Source organism: Paramormyrops kingsleyae, chromosome 14, assembly GCF_048594095.1.
Source record: "Paramormyrops kingsleyae isolate MSU_618 chromosome 14, PKINGS_0.4, whole genome shotgun sequence".
NCBI classification, from domain to species: Eukaryota; Metazoa; Chordata; class Actinopteri; order Osteoglossiformes; family Mormyridae; genus Paramormyrops; species Paramormyrops kingsleyae.
In genome coordinates, this window is record NC_132810.1 from 3,457,189 (window position 1) to 3,476,040 (window position 18,852).

Sequence of the window (18,852 nt, forward strand, 5' to 3'; positions counted from 1 at the left end):
GGAATAAATTTTACGAACTGACTTAATGCAAATGTGACATCCTGTGACAGCACCAGACTTGAATTCAGTGAGCTCTTCAGGATGACCCATTCTTTCACAAATGTTTGTGAACTTGACTACATGGCTAAGTGCTTGATTTTATACACCTGTAGCAATAATTCTGAATAAAACACCGGAATTTAATAATTAAGAGGTGTGTCCCAATACTTTTGTCCATATAGTGTATGACGGCAATTCTCACAGACTTCCTAACGAAAATTAGCATGATGTACACTGTTTTATGCCACTGTTCCACTCCAAAACTGGCAATGCTTTTACCAAGCCAACGCTTCTGAAGCGGAAAACTGAAGCGAGCTGGTAACACGCAGTAGTCTCTCTTCACGGCCCGACTCAGATAAGGCTTGGTTCTTGTATTCCAGTAGCAAAGCACCAAAAGTTTAAATCGGTACACTGCAGAACAGCACCAAATACATTTAAATATTCAAGCACACTATTGACTAAATGTTTCAGATCTTGAATAAATACATTTCAAATGAGACAACTCACTCATCTGCCATAAATCATAATGTACAAAATATTATCTCCCATGTATAAAACATAAAATGGGAAATTGCACAGTAAATGCTTATTCCAGGAAACAAAAAAAAATCATTTTAATATTAGTTGGCTTAAATAAGCACATATGCCATTAAAAGCTCAGTTACAACTACCAAAAAAAAAATCTGGAAACCGTCAAAAATATTAAGACTGCAACAAAAATCTGAATGGACATGAAGTGGAGGATCTGGCCAAAGCATAAGAAAATATCAGCCTACTCAGAAACATACATAATAGCATCTTTATTTAGTACAATGTCAAACCAAAACATTCATTCATAGGCAAAACACTAGAGATAGATATACATATATATAAAAAAATCAATCAAAGATGTCGTACACTTGTTCAATTACTACTACTAGCTATCCTAGAATCAGCGAGTGACAACTATAATACAATAACTAACTATATCCAGCTTATCAAGTCTCCACAACCCATTCACCGTTTTACTTTCCAGCCTGTTGTGCTTGGCGGCGCAGCAGAACATAGATTTTCTCCTTGATCCAATCCTTGTTGTAGGGCTGGTATGTCTGTGTGTCTGCACGGTACCTGGAAGAACACAGAGCTCATTGAATTAGCCGTCTAACATAGTACGACAATATAACACGTGCTTTTCTATAGCATTTTAATCTGACACCATTTTTTGGTTAAAGTGTAATATTCTTCAACACAACTACCAAATCATGTGGTTCAAAAGGGTATCAATAAGTATAATCAAAAATATTGGAGAGAAGTGGTGACTGAATTTTATAACTACCTACCCTACCATCACTAAGAGGGCTGGCACACGGGCAAGACAGCTAGTAATTACATTAATATGACTAATATTAATAATATTAATAATACTTACACCAGGCAGCTGAGGTCGGCTAGGTCATCAATGAAATCAAATAGTTGACTGATGTCATATGTGATTGAGGGACTGTTAGGATTCATCCGCTTAAGATGTTCTTCATACATTTTACATACTCCTTGAGGGGGGGTACAAAAAGCACTTATGTAACGTATAATATAAGAAAACAGCTCCTCAGATATCACTTGAAAGGGCAAAAAGTGTGCAATTACTGTACATGCAAAACCTCACTACCAAAATGTAAGCAACGGAATGAGAAAAAAAATTGAGATAAAACAAGAGTTCACCCTTAAAACATGAGATGCCGAAAAAGTGAAAAATGATCACCTACCTTCCATACATTCATTCACAGACTCATAATCAGCATATGTTCGCCCCTCGGGCCTTTTGGTGGGCTGGACCAGCAGGATTGTGTGAGACTGCAGAAAGTCAATACCTGAAGTCATCAACTAGCAACTAGTAATTATCTGGCATAACACGATAGTGAAGCTAAGAAAGAGTGGCCCCAGATGATCTGAACGTAGGCTCGTTAAAGGATAGACAATCCTATTAACCATATTAAGCGACGAGGGGGGTGGATCAAACCATCTATCTCGACCGGCATGATAGGGCACAAGACAGGCGTACAGATATGGGATGCCAACGCAAAGCCGACATGCGCAGAGCGGAAACCGGCTTCGGACCGCAAACCACGGACACGGGGGGCGGCAGCGCGACCAAAGGAGCCACCGGGCCGCCCTGCACTCGGGAACTCGCCGCACGCACGGCCAGCTCTGCGGGCTCAAAGCGCCTCGTGTAACAGCGGCGAACTTTCACAATGAAAACGCAAACTTCCGACGAAGATCCGAGGAGATAAATAATAAACGTCTCCGTGGCTCAGTTACACAAAACATTTCTTTGTCCGACCACAGCGACGATTCCCCATATGAAACAAGGCAAGAAAATGTTAGTATTTCCAACTACATAAAGACAATATACATGATTTTTTAAAATTACATATCTAGGATTTATAAATAACAATGAATACTGATATTTTCAATACGCAAGCGTACTTAAACTGGTCCGGTAGGACAGCTGGTTAATCGCTTCACTAAGACAGCTCCGTAGCCAAATACCAGGAGTAGCTTACAGAACGACAGCCTAAATACATCTTGATGCATCTTGAGAGACTTTCTAAACGTAGCTACACTTAAACCTAACCGGCTTACCATTTTGTGACTACTTTAGATGTGATCTTGAAGTGAGACTTAAACTTCGAAAAACCAACGCGCTGGCAGCACTGAAGGTAAGACCGTCACCTTTCACCACCGGAAGAACATGCGCAGCCGCGCCTAGATATACAAAAACTAGATCGTACCGCGTTTCTTAAAGAAACACTTCACATATTGGGCATGTAACGTTGCTATTCTAGATATATTACGGCCATTGTTTTATTATTATTGGTTAATAATATTTTTGAAGAGAATAAAACAGCATTTCCAGTCTGACTGTGTGGCACTGTTCGTTGGCAGACAGTTATTCAACTGAATACCGTGTGTCTGTAGTAAATATATACATATATTGGTGAAATGTACAATGACGTGACATTGTAGTGGGTAAACACGAACAGGGTTTCATCGTTCAATAACCCAAGGAGACAACTGCCTACGCAGCACCGCCCTCCTGACGATGCTCATCGTAAAACGGAAGCGGAAGCATCACAACCGGAAGCGATCGTTGAGTTGACAAATGCTGGAAAAAGCCTGATACTAACCGGAGGGAGTAGCTCACCTATACGTTTCGACTGTTGGGACATTTTGGAAAAATCATAGCCAACTGTTATAGGTATGGAATCGTTTGTAGCGGAAATTATGTACAATACGACACGTCTTTTGGAATTATCCATGTATTGTTGTGCTAATTGTACTGTTAGCTGTTGCTTTTATGTAATTACAAAAAATGGACGTAAGATAGCTAGCTTTTTAATAGTGCAATTTAGACGCACTCATGGGCTGTAACTTGTTTACTTCAAGCATACATTACAGTCGTTTCTGTCGTAATTACAGACATCGCTTAACTACAAGTCATACACAGTTTTAACGTTGATCTATTTTCATCAGCCAAAATGTTTTGTTAATTTTGGGGGATATGCAAGCAGCTATGTTGTCGGCTGGAAACTTTAGTGAAATCCGTTTGTTCATCGAATAATTTGGTTGCCTACTTTGTGGGGCTGGTGCAGTAATAAAACCGAAAAATATAATCTGAAAACGTTAACTTTCGAAGTGGGAATTGTGCTGCTTCCTGTAAACAAGTGAAGTTCATTCATTCAGGTTAAACATTTGTCATTGGATAGTTCAGTGCTTGAATGTAAACTTGAATAATACGGTGAAGTACAATAGCACTCAGCTAGGTGGGAAAACAATAAATTGTTATTCTGATGACAATACAACAGGCTCGCGTAAATAAAATAATAATAAAAAAAACTTTAGGATCTATTTAATTTCGGGAAGAAGCAGTTCAGTGACTTTGTGTCGGGTGCCTTATAATCCACGAATTCAGCAGTTTTAGAAAACAGACAGTTTTATGAATCAGTAAGTTGTTTAGTCTGGATAAGTGGATGCCTTTGTACCCTGGAGCAATGTACTGGTCATAAATGCCTTTACGAAATATTCTGCTTTGTAAATAAATGGCTTAAATTATGCTAACATCTGAAATGAAAACTGATTGTTTTATTGATTGAATAAGTAAGATGACACGTATGGAATTTAGGTTTCACACTTTAATATATCGTGCTGGTTAACTTTTTGAGTATTGCTATAACAACCAAATATTGAATTGTCAATAGAGTACTGTATGGCTCATGGTTCAGTAGCTCTGTGAGTAAATAATTTTACTGCTTAGCCCGAGTAGTAAAACAAGCTGAACTTAGAATTACAGCTTTCATTAAAATTATAGAAACCTTTCAGCTGAATTGGTATTTGCATTTTTTTAGATTCATTAGTCATGGTTGCAGTCATAAACAAGTTTATGGTGTGGAATCTGCTTAAAAGCATCATATAAGCTGTCAAAATGAAGTGTTTGTTCCCTGTGCATAAAACTGCAAATGCAAAACTGAGATGGCGTGAAGATAGTATATGGCTGATACAAGACTGAAATGCCGCTTATGTTTTATATCTAATAACTATTTACAGGAAATACAGTAACTGAAATGTTAAAATTCTGTTTTCACAAGAATGCTGGATGTTTTGATTTCTGTTGTTCCTATCAGGTGCCCAAAGAATTCAAGAAAGTTTTAAGATTATGATTAAGGTTAACTTTATTGGTCCGTGCGGAAATGCTGGAAAATTCTATCAATGTTTCCTTTTAGCAAAAGGTCTATTTTAATAGTGTGTTCATTCCAGCACTAATCCACTCTTAATTGTATTCTTTATTAATATTAGGGCATAGACTTTTGGGGCCAGTTGTCTATTTAAGTGCTTCCCAAACAAAGGGCTCTATCAGGATCTACCGTTCATATATTTTCATTTATTTAAAATAGTGTTGTGTTTACACTGCAGTATGTTACTGTGAATCCGAGCTCAGCACCTCTGCTGCTTGGATCACAGCTTGTGTCCAGAGGTGCTATACCATATTTACAAGATATATTTTTATTGTTACAGGAACATCTGTGGATATTGGATTGTATGTAGGAAGACTATTGTTCTGTGTTCCAATGGCTGATGAATATCACCAGAATAATGTGGTAAGTGTGATATTCTGTCATTCATTGGAATTCATTATGTGCCCTGAATTCTGGGAATAGCGAGATACCCTTTGGTAAGATTTTTTAAATTTAAAGTGTATTATATACATTAATATCCTGTGTTTGCTATGGTATTAAAAGCAAACATCTGTATAAAGTCAGTCAGCAGTACTTTCACTGCTAAGACGTATAACCGAAGCCTCCTTTTATGTGAGATTTTCAGAGAGAAGAATGTTATTTGCTGAAGTGCATTACTGTGCACTTGCATTGCAGTGTATTATAAGTCCTATTAGACAGTTTAAAAAACAGTTTTAGGGTGATGCAGCTTCAGCACTGAAACTTATTTCCGATTTTACTTCTTCCAGTCAAGTGAAGACACAGAGACGCATTGCCGGCCCGCAGAGCCAGGGGGCGCTGCAGTGCATGTGCAGGGTGACACAGAGCTGAATGGCCAGCCACCCTCAACACGGGTCATTCAGGCTGAGGATGATGACGATGAAGAGCTGACCCTAAAATACGGTGCAAAACACGTTATCATGCTGTTTGTCCCTGTCACACTCTGCATGGTGGTCGTTGTGGCAACAATCAAGTCTGTCAGCTTTTATACACAGAATGATGGACAGCAGCTGTGAGTACTGGTGCTTATGGGAAATGTGGGGGAATGATACAATAGCAAGTGTGTGAAAAGTGTTTGATATTAAATACAAAGCTAATAGACCACTGTCATTTATAGCACAAATGAAAGGGTAAAATTCTGTGACAGTGCAATAGTCCTAAATTAGTATAGTGATATCCTGCGTTCTGCTTTTGTAAAATAACATGTGCGATATAAGTAATTGTTTCAATAATGTTTTCCAGAATTTACACCCCCTTCAGAGAGGATACGGAGACGGTGGGACAGCGTGCGCTGAACTCCATCCTCAACGCTGCCATCATGATCAGCGTCATCGTGGTCATGACCCTGATTTTGGTCTTGCTCTATAAGTACCGCTGCTACAAGGTGCGCTCCGCTGTTATCAAAATACACTCTTTGGGTATTAATGGGAGAAAAGAGGCCGCAGTCTCAATCACTTCCTGCTTTCACTGGTGAGGTCGAGTAAGATGATGATTGGGAAGTGATTCGTGCTTGTTGGTGATGAACAGCACACTCAATTCACACTTACTTTTAAATGTACTTGTTCCATCAACTGTTTTGACTGACTTTTGCAGGAATATAACACTGTTTCAATGGAAAGATGAAGGTAGTATTGCTACAGTTGGTAGAATCAGCAATGCACGTACAAGCATTTTTTTCTGGTTTGTTGCTGCATACAAAGAAAATGCAGCGCAAATAGAGTAACAGCGCATTTAGTAAGGACATGAAATTTGTAATGTGGTTGGAAAATGTCTCTGTATGGATAAAGATAAATATGGGGCCTTAAATAAATAATGGACCTGTTCCAGTAAAGTGCGTGTGAGTGTAGACTTGTAGTACAGTTCAGATTTAATTTCATTATTGCTCTTTTGTAAGATTGTGAGTGTGGTGGTGAAGTAATGGAGGGTGTGCTGATCGAAGGCCTTGTTGAGAAGTGACACTGCTTGCAGAAGGATGTTGTTGTACTGGTTCTCAGGGATTGCTAGCATTTCCTAGGAATTAGTTTGTGGAACTAATAATGAACTGGGTGGGAACATTCACTGGTGCTTCTTGTGTCCTTGACTTGCGCTTGTATGGATGTTCAATGAAGGGACATTGCAAGCAGTAATCTTAGCAGAACAGAAAGTTGTGATGCAATTTGCTTTTGTAAAAGGCAGGTTTGTCCTTCAAATCTGCAGTAGAAACTGTTCAGTCTACAGTTCTTGTTAATGGAAATAATACTCTGCTTGCAAAAATGCAATGAATACCTGTGGCTTTGTTGTCCTACTAATATATGCTAGAGCAGTGTTTCCTAACCCAGTCCTTGGGGACCCACAAATAGTCCATATTTTCTCTCCCTCCCAGCTTTCAGCCAGTCAAGAACACTGGGTAGCTGGTATAGGTGTGTTATGAACTGAGAGGGAGCAAAAATGTGGACTTTCGGAGGGTCCCTGAGCACTGGATTGGGAAGCACTGTGGTAGAGAGTGTTAGAGGCATTTGACCATATTATATGGAGGAAATCAGTCTTTTACTGTACATGCCTGTACAGGTGGTGTGCTGGGTGGGTCATGTTTGCCCCAGGAGGTGTTCCAAGAATGCTGGCTTGGGGTGGGAGAATAAATTAAATGTGTGTGTCTGGGAATGTTCACTGCAATACAGTGTTTCCATTACTGTGTGAAGCATGAATGAGGTTAAAAGAAGCAGGATATTGGAAACAATTGTTACAAATTGCAAGTTTCATGAATAGTAGCCCGCAAAGCATTATTACATTGCCCTTAAATGAATCACGATGCTAGTTAACCAATCCTGATAGTTGCTGGTATAGGGCAGGCCTGAAATTCTTCATTGGTTATCATATTTTATCATGCTAGCCTTCAGGCAGAATCATTGCTGGTCTATCAGGGAGTACCTTTCAAATACCAGTTAGAATGGAATAAGTAAGACCAGCCCTAATGGTTTCCGGTTATTATTCAGCTGCCGTTTATTGTTAAGTACTGTACTGCACTGGCTAGGAACCCATTTATCGTGAACTGCTTTATAAAGGTAGAATTCTCTGTGTATGCCATTCAAGGACAAAAACACTTTTACTGAGTGTGGTAACTTGAGCATATTTGTATTTTTATTATGTACGGTTTCTATGCGGCATCATTTATTTCTGATCTTTTCAGCTCCTGTTCTTACATGCCTAATGCTGTTACCTGTCTAGGTGATCCATGGCTGGCTATTCATCTCCTCATTGCTGCTGCTGTTTTTCTTTTCCTTCATCTATCTGGGGTGAGTCCTGTTTTTCTGCACTTCATCTGCATTTCATTTGAAAAATCTACAGTACAATGGGAATGCTGTCATTTGAAGTCAAGCTGGTAGAGCTCAGAACATTTTGTCATGTAAAACCTTAAGTGTTTGTTTATACATAAATGTTGCTGTTTTTTAAGACTAAATAAATAGATAATTTATATGTGACGGTAATCTTGCTACAATGCTATTTATAAAAATATATATATATATTGGCTGGAAAAGTGACAAAAAAGTGTGCATACATTGCACATGGTGGCTTGATGGTTTTTAGTCAGGCTGAGTAGGTGTTGTGCTTTTCACGAGAACGTGGTAAGTTCAGTCACTGAGACGTGAGCTCTGGAATCCCGAAACTCTGGCCTTTGAGGGACGCATGTGTCCTGTTGTTCGTGTTTCACAGGGAGGTTTTTAAGACCTACAACGTGGCCATGGACTACTTAACGCTGGCCGTCATCATCTGGAACTTCGGAGTGGTCGGCATGATCTGCATCCACTGGAAAGGCCCGCTACGCCTTCAGCAGGCCTACCTCATCATGATCAGCGCCCTCATGGCACTTGTCTTCATTAAATACCTGCCAGAGTGGACTGCCTGGCTCATCCTCGCTGTCATTTCAGTATACGGTGAGGGAGGGCTCATTTCATATACATGTCATTTCAGTATACGGTGAGGGAGGGCTCATTTCATGGACTTGCCATTTCAGTATACGGTGAGGGAGGGCTCATTTCATGGACTTGCCATTTCAGTATACAGTGAGGGAGGGCTCATTCCATGGACTTGCCATTTCAGTATACAGTGAGGGAGGGCTCATTTCATGGACTTGCCATTTCAGTATACGGTGAGGGAGGGCTCATTTCATGGACTTGCCATTTCAGTATACAGTGAGGGAGGGCTCATTCCATGGACTTGCCATTTCAGTATACAGTGAGGGAGGGCTCATTTCATGGACTTGCCATTTCAGTATACAGTGAGGGAGGGCTCATTTCATGGACTTGTCATTTCAGTATATAGTGAAGGAGGGCTCATTCCATGGACTTTCCTGCTAAGAGCGCTGTTGACAACTTGATTTTTTTAAAATTACTGTGTATACCAAAGACATGGGAATTGATTGTGAAAAAATCCCACGTTTTTAGTTCTTAACTGGAATCCATATTGTGTAAACCAGGACTTCCCAGTGCTGATCGTGATGAGCTGGCATTAATATAGATCTTTTAGAAACCGAGTACTTCGGGTGTTATTATTTTATCCCTCATTGCTGTTGCATTCTGGGTACCTGTCGTTACAAACTCAGATTATTATTTATGCCCTGATCTGTTAAACCATGGACTCGAAAGAGACTGTGCTTTCTTTTGCACCTCCCTCGCTCTCTGTCACGTGCTGTCGGATACTTGTCCTTTTTCTTGATAATGTCTAACTCTGAGCCCTCTTTCTCTTCTGCACAGACTTGCTGGCTGTGCTCTGTCCCAAGGGCCCGCTGCGTATTCTGGTGGAGACCGCACAGGAACGGGACGAGCCCATCTTCCCCGCTCTGATCTATTCCTGTAAGACATGCTCACGCACACACTGCCCCACAGTGTGATATTTCAGCTTTGCACATCAGCTCATTGTTACCAGTAACACTCCATTGCAATCCCACAGGACTCTGCACTCGTAGTCATGTTACCACATAGTGCTATGAGGTAAACGGAAGTGGTTGCATTTGAAACTCTTGACACTATTACTTTGCCTGTGCTCTTTATTCAGCTACGATGGTGTGGCTGGTGGGCATGGCGGACGGCAGGGAGAACCGAAAGAACAAGTCGTCTGAGCCTGAGAGCCCAGGTACCAGGCAGAGCATTAGCTATCATTGTTGACTCTAACGAAACACAGGAAAATGTAATTTATTACAAAACGCCCTGCAGTAATACTATATTTTAATGATGTGGCAGCGGTCACTTTTATTTACTGATTTTTGCCGAAATAGTCTGGTGAGCTTTCGGTCTCTGTCCCAAGCCGTCCCAGACCAGCAAGCAGAAGACGATGGGGGCTTCACCACGTCCTGGGTGGGGCAGCAGCAGCACCAGTTGGGCAACTTGCAGTCCACCGAAGACACGAGGAGGGAGATCCAGGGGATGCCCTCTGCCCGCCCATCTGCCAACCCGTCTGATGATGAGGAGCGTGAGTGCTCAGTCACCTTCATAAAGTCGTGAAAAGACCACGCCAAATGTGATTTCCGGGTTACCTCTGGAGTCTCTTCCTTCTGGTTTAGTTGTGAGGTGCTCACTAGTGACCGTAAGTGCCCTACACACCTTGCCGTGTCGGAGATTCTCTGACCCAGACGTCTGGCCATAATGATTTGGCCTTTATCATAGTCACTCAGACCTGTATCCCTGCCCATTTCTCCTGTATTCAGCATGTCGGCCATGAGTACCGAATGCTGTTCTGTGATGTTTGTCCAGGGGGTGTGAAGCTCGGCCTGGGGGACTTCATCTTCTATAGCATGTTGGTGGGGAAGGCTTCAGCTGCAGCCAGCGGAGACTGGAATACTACGCTTGCCTGCTTCGTGGCCATCCTCATTGTGAGTACCACGCAGTATCTTTGTCTACTCGCTGAGTAACCCCTGTACATACCCTGTAGATGCACTGCCGCTTCCTAAGGTTACTCTTCCTGTTACACCTTTCTAGTTGTTCATACCTTCACCTATTACGACATATACAGTACCAATCAAAAGCCTGGACACAAGCACTGAAAATCATTGGTTTTTCAGCAAGATAATGACCCTAAGTGTGTCTCAAGGTTCTGTAAATATTGTATTATCTTCAGAACAAAGAGATTGAGTGCTATGACAGATGACCTGCCCCCCCCCCCCCACAATCCCCTGAACTGAACCCTATAGAGCTGGTTTGGGAAGAGTAAGGGCAAGGTAGCCAGCTTGTGCCCAGAACTTGTAGAAAGTACTGTTGGAGAAGCATTCCAGGTGGCTACATCTGCAAGCTGTCTGAAAGAGTGCCAAGAGTCTGCAACGCTGTCATCGAAGCTAAGGGGGGCTATTTTGAAATTGATATTTGGATAGGAGAAGATTTTGAGTTGAACACTTCTCTTTGTCATTGCAGTATTTGATATGTTACTTTGTTGCCTCAAGACCTTTAACTACTAAGGTAAATAGCAGCTAAAATAGAGACAGAGGCATTAAAAGCAGGTGTGTCCATATTTGACAGGTACTATACATATTTATTAAAATATAAAACAAAAATGATCAAGCATTGGTTGTTCGGAGGACAGTGCATCAATGTGCATTAATATCCTCAATATTCCCAGATTCTTTATCCACATATAATCATTTTTTCTTCTCCAGGGCCTGTGTCTGACCTTGCTTCTCTTAGCCATCTTTAAGAAAGCCCTTCCTGCTCTGCCAATCTCTATCACATTTGGCCTGGTCTTCTACTTTGCTACGGACAACCTCGTGCGCCCCTTCATGGACCAGTTGGCCGTACACCAGTTCTACATCTAGCTGGGCACCGTTTTTGTTCCCTTCAAGATTCAAGCAGCACCACTACTGAGGACTTCTGTACAATAGCCCAGAAGTGTCCTCCTCTGAGGCAATATGAGGTTGATCCTTGGGCCCCTTCCTGGACTTGACTGGACTAAAGATACTGTTTTTGTTATTGGGGACCTCTTAGTCACTTCAACACCTCTTCCATTTTCTTCTAATGCAATGGTTTGTGAGCTTTTTTTTTATTTTAATGATAGTTCATACTTTCATAGATTTGTAATAATCCAGGCCTTGGCCTTAAATGGTGCTGACAAGAGATGTCAAATTGCCTGTGGACTTTCCTGATGTTCCTGATTAACAGTATAATTGCAAACAAGGGATGTAAGAAACAGCGGTAATACTATGAGATGCTTTCATTCCCTAAACGACATGCCACTTACTGTCTTACTTGAACTCAAGTCATTTTTCTAGTTCTGGCAAATAAACTATATGTGTGCTCATTAAGCTGGCTTGTATCTATACAGCTTGGACACTTCGATCGATGCATTAACGGGCGAGCATTTCAGGAATGGTCAGTTGTATTGACCTGTGTTTCTCTGTAGCTTCTAAGTTCCCCATTGAATTGTGTTAATATATTCTCTCCTCTGTTTTGGATTTATTCTTTGCCTCAGAACTGTGTCTAATTTATTTTTCGCTGTCAGTGCTCAAAAATAGATGCAGCTATATCTTTCTCCTTTTAGCATTTTCTGGAATGCAAGGAACCAGTGACATCCTTAAAATGTTAGTTTGGTGGACAGAGAATGCATGTCCCTTGCAGGAATATCTAGGATTCCTTCTGATTGTAGCGTTTATGGGTCCTCCACAATAGCAGAAGTGGTTTAATGCATTATTATTATTTTTTAATTACTTGCCTGTATGCAAGTGGTCCTGCAGGAAACTGGTTCACTTAAAAAGTTCACTTGACTGAGGTTTTGTGCATTTTTAAAAATCATATCAACAACTTTTGTAAGTTGTCAAACGATTCGTAAATAAAGGCAATGCATGAGTGGTGTCTTCTCTCTGCGCCATTTAAATCATTTTCCTTTGTGTATGTTTCTTATCCTGACCTCTGTGGACGAATGATTCAGATTTTCCTTAGATTTGCTTGTAGTTTCTCTATTTCATGAGAATTTTGTGAAGTGCTGTCTGCCAGCTGCGATGTCTAACTTCACTGTTACTCTGAAGTACCAGTAAAGAAGGATGCTTTCCGGGGAACTTTTCTTCTGTAACAGATGATGTTTGGTAAGTAGTAAGGATGCCAAAGAATATTATGTTAATGTTAATGTTTAAAACTGGATAAACAACAAAAATAGTTGTGTGAGATCTGGTGGAGCGATTCTCTAACTCATGATGACAGCAACCCACAGCTGGGAAGGCCAACAAACTCCAACAAACTCCAGCAGCGCCCATCAAACCAGAACTGGACCAGAGGATCTCGCCTACCTGACTTACCTCACCTACATACGTATCTGCTAATACTTGATCATGTAAATTGGAAATGGTTGCCAAAAAGTTGACCTTATTTCACTCATCCGGATGCGTTCAGGCATTTTCTGTTTGCATAATATCCTATCGCTGTGTGGGTTTATGTATGTGTATGTAAAGTATTCTGAGGCACCTATATTGGGATGGATGTGCCAGAAAAAATTTAATTGACCATAAAAAACCTGCCTGTACCTCTACACAATAAGAAACAGAGGCGGCCTTATGGGAATCTTCTGATTTATGTTGCCAACTGTCTGACTGGCCTAGAATTATAGATGCATTAGTGTTGCCACCGGGACATTTCGGCCTTACTGTCCAAGAATGCCTGATCACATGAGTGACTTAGAATTTCTTGCACTAGCTGGGTCCCACTTTATTTTGATGTCCCTTGCAGACCCCCAAATTAGAAGGTCTCTGCTATAAGGCAGGTGACTGTGGTTCCTGGGGAGTTTTGGATGCAATCACACTAACGCTATAGTCTTACCCCCTCTGCTGGAATACTCTTCATGGAATATAAACACAGGAAGGCCGCTTCTCCTGGGGGGTCATCATGTACATGAGAAAGGAGATCGGAACTCAATTTGGTCATTATTCACTTAATGCTACTAGTTATTAAGCAGAATTTTAAGAAATCTGGTTTACCAATGAGCAAAAGCATCAGAATTATCTATTGCTTAGCCTATATCCAGTGATTTAAAACTAACCGGCAAATCACCCTGACCAGAATAAGTAGTTAAACGACGGATGGATGGATGGATGGGTGATTGAGGGTGGCATGGAGGATTCACCCCTCCAGCTGGCTCTCTCATCCAGAAACATGACGGAAGTTTTTTTAAAAAGATTAGGGTTGCAAACTGTCTTCCTCTCTATACATTATCTGTGGACAGGGGGGTAGCTAGACATTCCGGGCCTCCCACCCCCCCCCCCCTTACATTATATAATTTTATACATTGAAGGGCCCCTGTACAGTGCTGCCCCCCCTGAATCTGCCAGGGTATCCACGCTCCTCCGATGCCCCTGTCTGTGGAACTAACATAAAATATACAGTGTTAAAGAATTCCATTCTTGCACAGGGTGGCGCTGTTGCCTCGTAACTTCGGGGCTGAGGGTGTGATTGCAACTGCCTTGGGTGCTTCTATCTACATCAAGTATATGATAAGTAGCAGAGGTTGCATTACTGACGTCTGTTTTTTTTTTTTTTTTAATTAAAGCTTGCTAGCTTTAACCTAGGCCACCTACTAAAAGTCAAAGCACACCAATGTTACATGTGAATTTAACCAACAAAATGCACATGGTACAGTTTTCGTAGGTTTGCACCTTTCCGTGTTTTTTCGTCATGTGGGTTAATGCCGCACTGAGTAGCGTTATTGCATGGCATCGATAGAGCTGGATTGTGCATCCCACCTCCACTGTTTATGAATGAATTTTGTATGTTCTTCTTTTGGGACGGTTCTTCCTCAGTCCAAAGCGTATCAGTGTGAAGTTGCCCGTTCTGGGTGTGTGTTTCTTGCAGTTACACCAGGGATATGCTTGTTTTTTTGGCAGAAATTTCTGTAGCTGGAGATGAAACAACATTAAAATTCAATTCAGCTGATAATTGCAATTCAAAACATAGATGCAGACTGAAAGAGAAAATGAGCATGATATGGACAGTGTAATTTTGTCACGCTGTCACGATCACGTAGCGGATGAGCTCGCTGGCTTTGTACCGTAGTGCTTTTTGCTTCTTAACAAAGGGCTGACAGTCTCACGCACTCAGTCTATTGCTGAGATGTTGGGATGGGCAGTTTGTGACCTGTGATGTTTCCTGCACAGCAGAACACTTTTTACTGGTGAAAACCAACCCAAAAAATGATTCTGTTCTCTCTCTCTCTCTCTCTCTCTCTCTCTCTCTCTCTGTGTCTCTCTCTTTCTGTCTCTCTCTGTTGCTCTCCCTCTCTCTCTCGGTCTCTCTCTCTGTCTCTCTCTCTTTCTGTCTCTCTCTGTTGCTCTCTCCCTCTCTCTCTCTCTTTCTGTCTCTCTCTGTTGCTCTCCCTCTCTCTCTCGGTCTCTCTCTCTGTCTCTCTCTCTCTGTCTCTCTCTCTTTCTGTCTCTCTCTGTTGCTCTCTCCCTCTCTCTCTCTCTTTCTGTCTCTCTCTGTTGCTCTCCCTCTCTCTCTCGGTCTCTCTCTCTGTCTCTCTCTCTCTGTCTCTCTCTGTTGCTCTCTCCCCCTCTCTCTCTCTTTCTGTCTCTCTCTGTTGCTCTCTCTCTCGGTCTCGGTTGGTTGCCCTGGCTATTTTCTCTTAGTTTTTTTCTTTTGGTTGATTGTTTAATTTTGTTCTCTGTTTGTTTGATTTCGTGATAACGACCCATTTTGGGATTTGAAGTCGCAGTAAGGTTTTTTTCTGTTGTTGACTGACTAATAAAGGCTGATGCAAGTCTCTCTCTCTGTCTCTCTCTCTCTCTGTCTCTCTCTGTTGCTCTTCCTCTCTCTCTCGGTCTCTCTCTCTGTCTCTCTCTCTCTCTCTGTTGCTCTCCCTCTCTCTCTCGGTCTCTCTCTCTGTCTCTCTCTGTTGCTCTCCCTCTCTCTCTCGGTCTCTCTCTCTGTCTCTCTCTCTCTCTGTCTCTCTCTGTTGCTCTCCCTCTCTCTCTCGGTCTCGGTTGGTTGCCCTGGCTATTTTCTCTTAGTTTTTTTCTTTTGGTTGATTGTTTAATTTTGTTCTCTGTTTGTTTGATTTCGTGATAACGACCCATTTTGCGATTTGAAGTCGCAGTAAGGTTTTTTTCTGTTGTTGACTGACTAATAAAGGCTGGTGCAAGTCTCTCTCTCTGTCTCTCTCTCTCTCTGTCTCTCTCTGTTGCTCTCCCTCTCTCTCTCGGTCTCTCTCTCTGTCTCTCTCTGTTGCTCTCTCCCTCTCTCTCTCGGTCTCTCTCTCTGTCTCTCTCTGTCTCTCTCTGTTGCTCTCTCGGTCTCTCTCTGTCTCTCTCTCTCTCTGTTGCTCTCTCTCTCTCTCTCTGGCATTTCCTTTCAGTGTTTTTCATCCCCCTAATCCTCTCCCAGGTGGGCGGCAGCTTTTCAGACGACGGAGTTTCGGGTGGCTGTGTCTCCCTCCTGAAGAGACCTAACACAGTGCTGTGTGACCTGAATGCGCTGTGGGGCGTGGAGGTGCCAGTCAGTGTGGTGGCCCTGGTCTCGCTGATCCTAGCCCCGGTGCCGCTGTGCTGCCTGTGCATCACCCAGTGTGCCCTCTGGGGGGCACTGTTGCAATGTGCTTTGCGTGCCTGGTGACAGTAGCAAAGGAGGCGGGGGGCAAGGAGGTATTTGCATAATCCCCCCCCTCAGTCAGCCCCTCTGCTGTAATACCCCTCCTCCAGCCCTGCCTGGTGACCCAGGGAATATGGCTGTGCAGGTTAGCATGTAGCACCTGCAGCTCTGGCAGTATCTGTGGGACTGGTGTGCTAATTAGCTAAAGGCTTAAACAAACATCTAATTGTATTCATCATAGCATATGTACTGTGTGGCCCAGTCTGGGGTCAGTTCACATCACACTGCCGTTAGAAATTTTGAGAAAACAGACAATATTTTAAAAGTGGGTATTTTGCCTATATTAGGATGATTGTTTTATTTTGCACTTTCTGAGGGATAAAAATAGAAGCTGTGTATGTAGGAAGTAAGGAACTAAGGGGGTGTCCCTGTCTGCAACCAGGCCAGGAAGAAGGGACAGGCCACATGAGTCACAGGAGACAGGCCTTCAGGTCCAGCCCTCATTAGATAACAATACAGATTCACTCTAACACAGTAAAGCTGGCTATCAGCCTATAGTTACACAATTACATTGCAAAAAATGTGACGATTTAGCATCAGTACCCTTTGAAATGTGGGCCTGCCATCCACACAAGGTGCCCCCTCCCCTGCCTTGTGTCATATGCTGTCTGGAATGGGCTCTGGTTCCCTGTTTAGGTGGTTAAATGGATGGATAATTCATTGTAACTTATGAATGATTTTAAATAGCTTGATAGACTTCCACATGAGAGAGGTGTAACCTTAGCCTGGTGGGGAAGTTTCAATTCAATTCAAGTTTATTTATATTGCGCATTTATATTACATTGTCTCAAAGCGCTTTAGATTGTCCCTGCCCAACGTCCCCAGAAGTTAAGCCTGATGTGACACTGGCAAAGAAAAACTCCTCAGTAGGAAGAGGAACCAGACTCAAAGGCCCATCCTTCAGAGTAGCCCGTCCTCCTAGGGCCTGCAAAGGAAGTCCAACATAGTTTGCAAGCTTTAACAATCCATACAGCTACTGAATGAAAGCTGGAGCTTGAGATCCTTGCCGGGTCTCCATTGGTGAAGAGGTCTGTAGGAAGAGGCTAGTCAAACTATAATCCACAAAAGGTCCTCAATGAACGGGGCCAAAACGAACAAGTGTACCCTGCCCGTAATAAGATTTACTGGGACGATACCTGAGGCCAGGTCAGGGGGTGGTGTTCTCCATGTGAATGCCTGATGGCCAGACCTCCCATGTTACCTGTGGCCAGACCTCCTTCAGCATAGATAGACAGAAATGGACGGCAGGTGTGAGTGGGAAGGACCCAGATGGATTAGACCTTGTAATGGGAACGTGTAACATTAGCATATGCACCGAACAGCAGATCAAAGTAGCCTTTTTGGGGAACGTGGGTGAGGTGCTGAAAATAATGTGGATTCCTGTCTAGCCATGGAATAGTGGCTGTGTGAGGGTTCGTGGGAGTAAACTGACACAGCCTAAGTGTGCTTTGTGGACATGATGTGGGAGGCTGCAGAAATACGTTTATACTGGTGCTGGCCTCCGTCGAGGGTACACCTTGTTTCCACTCTGTTCTTGATTTTTATGAAGAGGATATGAAGGCACAGCTGTAGCTGGAAGAGCGTTAGGTATGGGGGGCTAGAACTGACATGCCTGCTATTTGCAGATGATGCCATGTTGCTGCATCATCCAATCAGGACCTCCAGCATTGACTTGACTGCTTCAATGCTGAGAGCGAAGCAGGTGGATGAGAAGATGCACATCAAAATCAGTGGTAGTAAGATGGAACTCGAGATTGACAGAAGAATTGATTCAGCAAGTAAGGGCCGGGTACATGGCCGAGCGGGGTTTGGGCGCTGTGGAGATCTGGAGGGAAGTCAAGACCGAGCCGGCGGACGTGGTTTGGGCATCTTACGTAGATGCCATCTGGACCAGCTTCTCCGGATGTGTGCCACTGGATGGGGTACCAGGGCAGATGCAGGACATGCTGAAGGGATTATATCTCCCAGATGGCTGGGAACAATGTAGGAAGGGATTATATCCCCCAGAACAAGCTAGAGTCTCTGCCCACGGAGAATGGCGTCTAACCTGTTCAGCATTTGCCAGAAAAAGTGGGGAAATGATTATCATAATAAGAAAAATAAAAAAATAAGGATCAGCTGAAATCTGGAATCCTATATTTATATGGTTATGCTGTTGATTAGCCACCCATATGATCTCTTGCTGGGCAGAATTAGTGGAACGGCTTAGTAATTCCACTAATCTTTTCTTAATAACAGCATAATTTTAAATAAATATATACACAGATCGCCTACCGAGAAATATAATGACTTGTTGGGCTAACTGGAATAGTCAGCTCTTTAGTCATATCATGCTTGATGTTAGAGCTCACAGGGGACCCAGGAATCGCTGCAGTCAGCCTTAAATGAATCAGGAATGTTTTAATAAACATGCACTGAAATGTAAGACCATTATCAACACGCTGCACCGAGAGGAAATAAGCTACAGCTGCTTTCCT

General features: G+C 42.5%; 2 protein-coding genes across 2 annotated transcripts; one reads left to right on the forward strand and one right to left on the reverse strand.

Annotated features, from left to right (window-relative positions):
* Nucleotides 1-824: 824 nt before the first annotated feature.
* LOC111852015 (enhancer of rudimentary homolog) lies at nucleotides 825-2,792 on the reverse strand. Its single transcript, XM_023827476.2, has 4 exons — nucleotides 2,659-2,792; nucleotides 1,782-1,869; nucleotides 1,448-1,568; nucleotides 825-1,146 (listed from the first exon to the last, which is right to left on the reverse strand). The coding sequence occupies exons 1-4, from the start codon at nucleotides 2,659-2,661 to the stop codon at nucleotides 1,044-1,046; spliced, it is 315 nt and encodes a 104-aa protein (XP_023683244.1). The 5' UTR covers nucleotides 2,662-2,792; the 3' UTR covers nucleotides 825-1,043.
* Nucleotides 2,793-3,117: 325 nt separating this feature from the next.
* psen1 (presenilin 1) lies at nucleotides 3,118-12,623 on the forward strand. The gene is made up of 11 exons (XM_072699072.1): nucleotides 3,118-3,274; nucleotides 5,089-5,171; nucleotides 5,537-5,799; nucleotides 6,030-6,171; nucleotides 7,992-8,059; nucleotides 8,478-8,698; nucleotides 9,518-9,616; nucleotides 9,819-9,896; nucleotides 10,068-10,232; nucleotides 10,514-10,632; nucleotides 11,410-12,623. The coding sequence occupies exons 2-11, from the start codon at nucleotides 5,142-5,144 to the stop codon at nucleotides 11,563-11,565; spliced, it is 1,341 nt and encodes a 446-aa protein (XP_072555173.1). The 5' UTR covers nucleotides 3,118-3,274; nucleotides 5,089-5,141; the 3' UTR covers nucleotides 11,566-12,623.
* Nucleotides 12,624-18,852: the final 6,229 nt, after the last annotated feature.